At 40.9% G+C, this 11,306-nt stretch overlaps 1 protein-coding gene across 1 annotated transcript; it reads left to right on the top strand.

Moving 5' to 3' along the window:
- The first annotated feature begins 582 nt into the window (after positions 1 to 582).
- On the top strand, positions 583 to 7,991 carry PCK1 (phosphoenolpyruvate carboxykinase 1). Its single transcript, XM_003212123.4, has 10 exons — positions 583 to 802; positions 983 to 1,257; positions 2,383 to 2,564; positions 3,169 to 3,372; positions 3,697 to 3,884; positions 4,760 to 4,922; positions 5,053 to 5,277; positions 5,369 to 5,500; positions 6,211 to 6,306; positions 6,875 to 7,991. The coding sequence occupies exons 2-10, from the start codon at positions 1,034 to 1,036 to the stop codon at positions 7,327 to 7,329; spliced, it is 1,869 nt and encodes a 622-aa protein (XP_003212171.2). The 5' UTR covers positions 583 to 802; positions 983 to 1,033; the 3' UTR covers positions 7,330 to 7,991.
- Positions 7,992 to 11,306: the final 3,315 nt, after the last annotated feature.

The raw sequence follows: 11,306 nt of genomic DNA, 5'->3' as shown, positions 1-11,306 counted from the left end.
ATGCCGAGTAAAATAACAATTTTTCTGGGGGGTGTGGGGGGGCTAATTGCTGAGGCAGTTGGTGACCTGCCTCTTCTCCAAGTCGTAGAGATAGGTAACAATTGCTCAGCTTGCATGAGCCTAGAGCGAGCCATAACCAGAAATCCTCCAGCGCTGAAACTCAGCATTTCGATTTACATTGCGTGCATTTATAATCACATGGACAAAAACAAGATCTCCAGGCAGGAGCATACCGTGGTTTTTCAGGCCCGTCAGTGCTCAGCACTGAACTTTATCCACAGACCAGGCAGAGCAAACACACCTCAGCTGAGCCCCAGCTTCACAGCCAACCTGCGAGCACCAGCTCGCTGTGCCAGCTGCTGGGTTGCGCCAGCTCCCTGTTCCAGGTTGTACCCAACCTCTTCCACACACTGAGACATTGTGACGCTTTTGGTTTCAAAGCTAAACTGCATCAAAGTGTGGTTTAAACTTCATCAAAGTTTTGTAACTGCTCCAAAGAGCAAATCTGGGGACCAAGAACTACCGCTTTCAGCGTTCATTAATCAGACCTGTTAAATGATTACCTCGCCAGGGCTGTTGACAACTTCGCATGATGACAGTGTGTCAGTGGCACTGTCCCAAAACACAACCGGTGGTGATGTAAAGGACAAGCCTCCCTCACCTCACCCGGTGGGATGGACACCACAGATAATATTTAAAGAAGGAGAACACCACCTCAGAAATCAACGAGCACTCCAAAGCAAGTGAAACACCATCAGCTGCAAGGGAGCCAAATCCCCACTGACATCCATCCAACTCAACAGTAAGTACAATGCTTTCTATATATTTTTTCCAGCTTGAGATTAACAGTGATTAAAATTCTTTTTGTTGACTTTAGGCAGAGGTATAAAACTAAGCCTACTACAAATTCTGGTCTCTCATTATGCATCGTTAATGGTAGAATATCACAGTATGCTAACAAACACAATATATTTGATTTTAGATTGCGATCAGTATTTCAAAGCCCTCAACAAGAGCCGCTGCAGCAGCAGTAATGCCCCCAGAGCTGAAAGCTGAGGTCAACGTCATGCCTAAGGTTATCCAGGGGGACTTGGAGAGCCTGCCTCCACAAGTGAGGGAGTTCATTGAAAGCAACGCCAAGCTGTGCCAGCCCGAGAGCATTCATATCTGCGATGGCTCAGAAGAAGAAAACAAAAAAATTCTGGACATCATGGTGGAGCAAGGCATGATCAAGAAGCTGAGCAAGTATGAGAACTGGTGAGTAGCAGAAAAGGGGGTCAAGGGGTGTCTCAGAATAGCAATGTGCATTCTCTGTCCTGTTTACATTTAAAACTGTTCATAACCTTCAATATTTGCTTTCCATGAACATTTTGGCACTGCAATTTACATAGTTGAAATAATTGAGAACAGCAAACTTTTCCTGTAAAAATTAACATAAAACACAGGAATATCAGCAGTACATTGTCTCTATTTATTAGTTACATAAATCAGGGAACTGAAATAATGTCATGAGACTTATGTAACTAATCATTAGGAATGGTTGAATATTATTTAGCAAATGCATCTTTTGAAGAATTCTTCTATTTTAGTCAATTAGTTTATTCGTCAAATACTTTTTTGTGGTATTCAAATAGATCCGTGGGTGTTCAAATGTTATTCAGTGGAGGCATTATTCACATCATGCCAATGAGTTTTGACTGTAATATATTCAGCAAATACTTTTTTCAAATACTTCGTTGTCTCTCTCAACTAACCCAACATGAAAGGAGAATATTAACAACAAGTACATGCTAAGGAATTAAGTGCCAACCAAGAAATCTGTGTGGAAGAAATCTGCAAAGACTTTTGAGTAACTAAGTGGAGGAATTTGGCAATCTGTTTGCAGACTATTTGGGAGAGAAAAGGGCAAGATTCACCAGATAAATTATTCATTGTTAATTATATGCTTAGCTGTAGTGATGATGGTTATGACAGCCCAGCTAGAACATTTTTATACTCGTGGAAAATTTCTATGCACAGAGGTGAAAACGTAAAGCAATCCTTGCCTTTGTAAATAAATGGCAAAAATTTTTAGAGGGGAAAAAAGAATTCTGTTTAGTAAACTCCGTCACTGTTTATGACACTCTTATACTCAGTGTTTCTGTTGTGATGCCTCTGTCTTAAAAGCAAAAAAGCAATTTGTATCAGAATATATCTGACTAATTTTTGAAATTTGTCTCAGTTATATTGGCTCTACCACTTCAGTTTTAGTCTTATAAAACATTGTACCCATTTTGCTAAAGAGTTCCTAGCAGAAGGGTGAAAAAAGTGGGTGAAGTGTCACATTGATCATTTTTTTTTTAATAATTAATATTGATTTTCCTGATTTACACTGAAATGCAGCTGGTTGGCTCTCACTAACCCAAGAGATGTAGCAAGAATCGAGAGCAAAACTGTCATTATCACTCAAGAACAGAGAGATACCATTCCAATCCCTAAAACTGGAACTAGCCAGCTGGGTCGCTGGATGTCAGAAGAGGATTTCGAGAAAGCTTTCAATACCAGATTCCCAGGCTGCATGCAAGGTGGGTGAGAAAGAAAGGCCGACATGGAATTTTTAGGATTACTGAAACACTAATCATTATTATTCCAATATTTAATAGAAGAAATGTTTGCTGAAGGCTTAGGTGCAGGCCCTCCATATTAGTCATTGTGTAGGTTTCATCCAGATCTTCTGCACAAATCCAAATGCCTGCCCAAGGGTAGTCCTCAGCCTCTTTCCAGTAGAGAACTCATTTTCCTCATAAAGAGAGGCACAGTATGTTTGGAAAATTCAGGTGCTTTCTTCAAGTCACGCAGCACCTCAGCAGCTGATAGAAAGCGAGGCAAGAACAGAGAATCCCCGTGCCCAGCATTCGCTTCATCTGCAGCAATTTACACCAACAGAGAAGCTTCCACCCACCTCTCCTACTGCCTAGACATTTTGTCTGCTTTCAACATTTAAGATGAAACTTCTTGCTATATGACCTGACAAACAGAAAGTTAGACATTTAAACATCAGAGAAACCCACAAGACAAACAACTTTTAAAGAAGTGAGAAACAACCTCCACATTAGTACAGATTATTTCAAAAGTTCCCTGGTTTGCTCTTTGTCACATAGCATTCTTGCTCCTGTCCCTGTTCTACAGGACGCACAATGTACGCCATCCCCTTCAGCATGGGGCCTATTGGATCTCCTTTGGCCAAGATTGGGATCGAGCTGACAGATTCTCCATATGTGGTGGCTAGCATGAGGATCATGACACGGATGGGAACAGCTGTTCTGAAAGCCCTGGGCAATGGAGAGTTTGTGAAATGCCTTCACTCAGTTGGATGCCCTCTACCACTAAAAGGTAGGGAAGATTTAAATGCGTCACACCTGGAAGTACTTGGGCACGTTTTAGAGCTGGCTGCATATTCTCAGCACATTGGAAATGCTCATCATTAAAGATTCGGGGTGGTTTATGTAATTGCACTGGGTTAAAAAGTCAATTAAAGGAATCAAAGCTCAACGAGAGTTTCATGGAAAGGAGATTATCATCACTAGTATTTACCATAGGGTTTCCTTTGAAGCATCTGGTACGGGTTGCTGTCAGAGCCTCAATGCTGATGAAACAGCAGAGTCTGATACAGCATGGAAATTGCTGCATTCATGAGTACAACATTCTGTTCTGCAGAACCATTAATCAACAACTGGCCATGCAACCCAGAGTTAACACTGATTGCTCATCTCCCGGATCGCAGAGAGATCATTTCGTTTGGCAGCGGCTACGGAGGAAACTCCTTACTGGGGAAAAAATGCTTTGCTCTTAGAATTGCCAGCAGAATCGCCAAGGAAGAGGGCTGGCTAGCAGAGCACATGCTGGTAAGAGCTGTTGAGTCATGATGTGTGTTTGAACAACCATTAAACCTGAATGTAGACCAACATAAATACAGTCACATCTTGAGATCAATAAAATGACAGTCTGATAAGTTAGGTATGAACTTATCACTTAGCGGACTCTTGATAAATAGGAAACTGCTTGCAAGTTCAAGTACCAAACATTTTAAAGAAATGCATATAAAATTGGGAACCAAGAAAGATTAAGAACGTCTGACTTGTGGGCAGATCTGTGCACTGAGCAAAGCCTAAATGTAATCACTGAGCATCTACACTGACCCTACAAATGGAATCATAAAGGATTAATGCAAGTCTGAAAATTGTCTCTCATATTATAAACAGGTCTGTGGACTAAAAATTCTGCAATGTTGTCATTTAACTATTCTACTACTGTAAATTACAACTGGCAAAAAGAATCTCAAAGTGCGTGATTGAGGAGTCTTCGGAGAAATGTCAATGTACTATGAGAAGTATCATGCCTGAAGTGCACTCACTCCATACTAATTTTACAGTAAAAAAATATTGCCTGTTTTTCTTAGGTCTCAGTTAAGAAACACAGTTATATACAGTCTGTATATTTTTAATCAGAAAAATAAAAAGATGTTTGAATCACACATATGTGACATTTCTAAAAATATGAGGTCTATTTACATATAATCTAAGGGCAAGACAAGTGGATTTTTTGCTGAATTAAATAATGCAGGCAGTATTTGTCAACTATATTACATGCTGCTTCTTTTGTAGGAAGAATTTTGCATAATCAAATGTTTCACCTTTAGCACTTGCTGGGAGACAGCTTTTAAAATAGAAAATGCAAGAAGAAAGAACTGTATTTAACAACTATCTTTGATTTTCAATAGATCCTGGGAATTACAAATCCAGAAGGTGAAAAGAAGTATTTTGCTGCAGCATTCCCCAGTGCATGTGGAAAAACCAACTTGGCCATGATGAACCCAAGCCTGCCAGGATGGAAGATTGAGTGTGTGGGTGATGATATTGCCTGGATGAAATTTGATGAACAAGGTATGGAACTGAAATTAGATTGGTGAATAGCCTGGTATGGTTTGCTTTTAGAGTCAGCAAGACTTGCTAACAAGTTCTGGAAATAATTTAAATAGTTTTATTTACTTATATTTTGTCATTTAACTTCCAGGCAACTTAAGGGCAATCAATCCAGAAAATGGCTTTTTTGGTGTTGCCCCTGGAACCTCAGTCAAAACAAACCCCAACGCTATTAAAACCATATTCAAGAACACCATCTTTACCAATGTAGCTGAAACAAGTGATGGGGGTGTCTATTGGGAAGGCATTGACGAGCCATTACCCCCGGGAGTAACACTGACTTCATGGAAGAATAAGGATTGGACCCCAGATAATGGTAACCCGGCTCTGTTCCACATTCTCTCATCTTCCTCTACTGAATTCAAGTTCCATCTGCCGTTACGACCTTTCTATCATATTCTGTACAGGGGAACCTTGTGCTCATCCCAACTCGCGGTTCTGCACTCCAGCCAGCCAGTGCCCCATCATGGACCCAGCATGGGAATCGCCCGAAGGCGTGCCCATTGAGGGGATAATATTTGGAGGCCGCAGACCTGCTGGTAAGAGAAGCAGAAACCACACAGCAAGTCTGAAGTGCTCATCACAGAAGAGCTGAAACATAGCTGGGCACAGGCACAAGCTTTGCTATCACGATAGCAGAAGCAAGGAGATAATCATGTTAGTTTAATTTCTCCGTGTTAGCCTTTCACACACACGCTTACAGACACTTACAATGTGTAAACTGTTAGATGTTAACACAAAACAGTTACTGATAAGAGTGAATTGGAGAGTGGAGAGAAATCAGCACCCAGTACCTCGCGTAGGAGAGGCACAGCAAATTATTTATGCCAAATTGCTTAGTCTAACTAGTTCAGATAGGAAATGATTAGAGATGTAAACCAGTTGTAGGCAGTTTGCAGGTAAAGAAGGTCTTTACAGACCCGTTATAGCTAAAGCTGAAAAAGAGAAGTAATGCTAGGCCTGAATCTAATATCGCCATTGTGACCACAGGACCAGAATCTGTTTCCAGTAAAACTTGTTGGGAATTCAGATATCTCCCAGCTGATGTGTTCAATAATCAGTAGCCAGTTTTGAGAACATTCATATAAATTGCTCTAAGAAGGCAGGAAATTAACCAAGTTAAAAAATCAACAAGAAAAATTAGAATAAATTACATAGTAACTGGGATCCAGCAATATCTCAGTTAGCAAAACCTGTCATAAAAGTGCTTCTGGATCACTAATCACTGAAGTGACTTTGCTCTTTACAGGTGTGCCTCTTGTATACGAGGCCTTTAACTGGCAGCATGGAGTATTTATAGGAGCAGCTATGAGATCTGAAGCAACAGCAGCTGCTGAGCACAAAGGTAAATCAAAATCTAGTCTGCCTATCTGTATTACAAGCAACCTTCTCTGGAGAGCCTGCTCTCTGTCCTCCTCCTCTGCTCTTCAACATTTAAATCTTGGCAGCTAATTGTGCAACCTATGCATTTTTACAACAGAAAATATTTATACTGGAATTAACAGCCAGATTTTCCTTAAAAGACAAATTATGCAAAATAATCCCCTAGGTGGCAAGCATACAGAACGGAGTGCAATCATGGTGTTGCCAGAAGAGTTGATATGGAGTTCTTGTTACATTCTGGGATAATAAACTTAAATTTTCTGTTCTGCTAGCGCTCAGCAAAAAATAAATGAATAATGAAGGCCAGCTCTCAAGAACCTTAAACTGTTTGACCTGAGATTTAAGAAATTTACTTTCCACTGATTGCAAAGATTAATTCAATTTGTACTTCAAGGCTAACATTTGTACTATTTCTCAAAGTTCTGTGGTTCACATGCAGAAAGGTGGCCAAGGGTGCTGGGTAATAAATACTGTGAGGAACTGAAACTTTGTGCTTTAGAATAAATATTCTCCATTTGTGTTTTGAACAGGAAAAATTATTATGCACGATCCATTTGCCATGAGACCTTTCTTTGGCTACAATTTTGGCAAATACTTAGCACACTGGCTTAGCATGGCACACCGCCCAGCAGCAAAACTACCAAGGATCTTTCATGTTAATTGGTTCCGGAAAGACAGCCAAGGGAAATTCCTGTGGCCTGGCTATGGAGAGAATTCCCGTGTGCTGGAGTGGATGTTCAACAGAATTCAAGGGAAAGCCTCTGCCAAGCCAACTGCCATAGGTTACATCCCTACTGACACTGCTTTGAACTTGAAGGGTTTAGAAGACATCAACTTAACTGAACTGTTTAATATCTCCAAAGAGTTCTGGGAAAAGGAGGTGGAAGAAGTCAAACAGTACTTCGAGGGGCAAGTTAATGCCGACCTTCCCTATGAAATAGAAAGAGAAATGCTTGCCTTGCAGATGAGAATAAAACAGTTGTAGCTGATCAGAAATAGAATTACTTATCAATCCACACATTCTGTAACAGGATAGAAACATTTTACCAAATCACCACTGAAAGTACAGCAGCACACTGATGAGCAGGAGTTATGATGAAGAGTAGGTCTTAGTTTGGTTAGACTACAGGTAAGGGCATCCTAGAAATAACTACAGACCTGGTGATTTATAACTACATCAGTTGTTGTGTCTTGTAGAGCAGCTGTGGGAATCTGTGAGCACAGTCTTCAAAACTGTGATCTGTCACTTGGCATGCACAATTCTGCACATACCTATGATGTATGTAAATTGCTTGCTGACAGCTCAGTAGATATAATCCAGCTTGCAAGGTGTAGCACATTGTTTCACAACTGCACATAAACCACGAGTCTCGGATTAATTTTGTTTTTCATATCTCAGCAGCATCACTGACAGGAAAGAATGAAAAATAAATGTTGTATATATGTATTATCTAAACATATTTCATGACTTAAATATTTTGTAGAAAAATAAAGTTGTAACTTTTATCAGAGTGAAAGATGGCTTTGTATTACTAATGCATATTTAAGATATTGCTATTATATATGCCTCATGTTACTGTGATTTCCAGATGTTTTACATGGCTTATTCTTTAAACTATTGAAATAAAAGTTTATACAAAACATGACCTAATTTCCAGTATTCTCACTGTTTATAAAACTACGTGCCAGCAAATTGGGCCTCCTGACAATACCACAGCGCAGAGACAAGTTCACAAGTTAGATGTTGACTAGCATTGATCTGCTACTCTTAAGCAAAATAGTTTAAACAATTACTTTCCTTGCAACCTTTATTCGAGCCAAAGGAATGATACAGAAATTATGGCACCAACTGAGAGCAGGCATCCAGCTAGAAGCGTACTCTCCATAACTAGCCATTATTAGTTGCTTCAGACCTTTGTAAAATAAACTGCCCTCTAGGAAAGTCCCGTATTAGGATGTTGCTTATTTGCTGAAGTCTTAGGGCTTGTCTCTGTTCCAAAGTGCTTTGGCTTCAGCAAAAAGAACTAGCAGAACTGCTGAAGCAAAGAGAGCTTGTGAAAAGCTTTCTAGATTGAGGTGTCTGAAGCCTGAAAGCTTGAGCTGAAAGGGCCTCAGATTGGTTTCCTCATAGATCAAGACTGTAAAACCATCCCATGTCCTCCCAGTTTAAGATATCCGTTATGTGCTTCTCACATCCTTGGCAGGTATCGTACTTTTTCCACTTTGAATGCTTGATCTCCCAAAATATATTGCAAATATTTGCTTAGCAAGAAGAAAATCATTTACACTGTGTAATAAGCCTTTTTATAGACCTTGCTTCCTCCCAAAACAAACAGTATCAGAGCTGGTCAACAGATGCCCTTCCAAGTTTGCTAGGAGAGGTCACACATCCTGAAAAGCCGCTGACTGCCTCCTGGCTTCGCCTGTAGGATTTAACTCGAACATTACCAATTCTGAAACAAGCAATACGACACAAGTCGATAGGTCACACAAAGTGTGGACAACAGAAGGCTGTGAGGGAAGCAGAGAAGAGCTGTGCAGCCCCTAGAGAAGTGATTGTCTGTTGGCCTGTTTGCTGCTCAGTAGCACATCTTCATGGGTGTAGGTCTCCTGAATGTGCTCCAGATCCAAATCAATCAGTCAATCAAGGGGGAAGACTCTAAACAACTCAGCGTATACACACTCCTCTGGGGGCAAGAAGTGACATTGTGCATATAAAACAGAGTTATTTATAATTATGTAGTTGATTGGCTTGGTCCATTCCCAAACTATTTGGGAGCTGCTATTTAGGTAAGTTTGAGGGAGGACAAGGAGATCTCAGAGAATCCATCGTGGTAATATCAGAGTGATAGCCAGCTGCAGTCTCAGGATTTCTTACGGGCCCCACGAGAGGCTCTTGGTTCTAAACAATGTCAAAACACTCAGCACTTTTTGAAATGCTGCCCAGGAGATGTGCAGATTTCAGGGCTTTCCAGAGCGCTACGAATCTGACAAAAGGAGCGGCTCACGTTTCATGTCAGAGGAACCCATGCCAAAGGCCCAAATCTTGCACGTGCATGAACCTGGATAAGGGAGTGACCCTTGTCCCATGAAATGCTGCTCAGTGGCAAGACAGGTACCATCATTCTGAGCCCAGATAACTCACAGCTCACCCCCACCTGCAGGTATCGGTGGCACAAGGTGCCTCACAACCTGCCCAACACAGGGTGTTGCGCTGCAGCCTAAGGCCTCACTTCAGCCCGTGATGGCTGCCTCGCTGCAGCCTGACAGGCCCCAGACAAACCCTGCTCTGGGTGTTCTTCCCACAGCTCCTCAGAAAGGGCTAGCACAAAAATTTCTGGCAAAAGCATTTACGGTCATCTTGCTCCACACGCTTTAGCCACATGTACCTCCTCAAATACTGCTCAGAGTGATGGGCAGACAAATTGTTCCTGCAAATACAGAAAATGAGAGGGAAACCTGCTGTACTGTGAGGGCTGAGAACAAGAAAATAACTTCTTACATGAATCATTCAACAGCTCCTTTGTATGTAAATGTATCCGTAACCTATCAGCATCTATGGGGAGTACAGTTCACATCCTGAATGATCACAGTGTTTAGTGTTGGCATAGAGAATGTTTAAAAAAGAGAAGGCGGAGGTTTAAAATTTAGAAACTCAGTCAACCGAGCCAGATTATGATCTCAACTTCTCTCCTTCCAACAAATACTGTGCTCTGTAAAAACAAAATGAATTACAACAAAATGCTTTTAGATTGAAATTTGGAATTTCCCCTGATTTTCTAAAGAAAGAGGGGAAGACAACAAATGCAATAAACTTCTTCAAATTAGTAGAGAAATACAAAACATGCCCTATTAAATGAGATTCAGAGAAAGGAAGCACAGGAAAGACTAACACATGAAGAGTACATAGCCATAACATTTGCAACAGCTGTGTTATGAAATGCACTTGGTATTCTGGGAAACGAGAAACAAAATACTTTGTTAAAACACTTATGGATGTACCAGTGGCTGACGAGAAGAGAGACAAAGTCAAAAATCACACTTTAACCACTAATGCTATTGGGGATATGGGCTTACCTTACTTTTGTCAGGATTTACCAAAACCAGATGGCACAATGATGCACACACCATGCCTATGGAGGCCCTGCTCAATGCTACAAAGTTAGCACAGTCTCTTTAACTCACTGGTCTCAGGGTCAAAAACTCACATTGGCACAGAAAAGTCTGCAGAGCTCAGAAGCAGGCCTTGGTCCAACCTCTGTACAGGTTGAGAAGTCTCTGAGCCCGATGCCCTGTCTTGGACTCATTTCTAAAGTGTTTCAAGGTCATATTTCCAACCATGTTTTGTCTCATTCCTTCAAAACCCTTTCTCAGGTTCCAATCCCTTTCATAATTAGTCTGAGTACATCATATATCAACACACCTCTGTCCTTTCAACATGAACGAAGGCTACACCAAATAGAGAAGTAAAACTGAGAAGTGGCATCCAGCTTGCTGAAGAGCTTTTCATTGGAAAAAACAAAATCCCACTTCAAATCTCACAACTCTGTGATGATAGGGCTATTTTCAGGGAAAAAAAGTAAAATTCAGAGAAATGGCATTTATGCTGTGGGAAATACTGTTTTCCAAAAACCTTGGCTACCATAGTAACATGATTTATTCCATACTTGCAGCAGTGTAGTCAATTAGCTCCCTCACTGAAGACAATTACTGTGACTAGAGACATACCTGGCTGCAAGACTACTAAAAAGCTGCTCATGAATGGCACAGCAGAGCATTCTAAAGTCCAAATTAGTAATTGTTATTGGTGATGACAGAGGACACTTCTGGCAGTGGTTTAACCTCAGCAGTACAAAAGGGCACATTTGTCAAATCGGTGCTGGCACACCTCAGTCAGCAACATTCCACAATGCATCTCACCACATCTGTCAATCTCTATGTGGAACAGCTAGGTGTAAAAAA

The sequence above is a fragment of the Meleagris gallopavo genome, chromosome 22 (assembly GCF_000146605.3).
Source record: "Meleagris gallopavo isolate NT-WF06-2002-E0010 breed Aviagen turkey brand Nicholas breeding stock chromosome 22, Turkey_5.1, whole genome shotgun sequence".
Lineage (NCBI taxonomy): Eukaryota > Metazoa > Chordata > Aves > Galliformes > Phasianidae > Meleagris > Meleagris gallopavo.
This window is presented reverse-complemented; position numbering and strand designations above follow the sequence as displayed.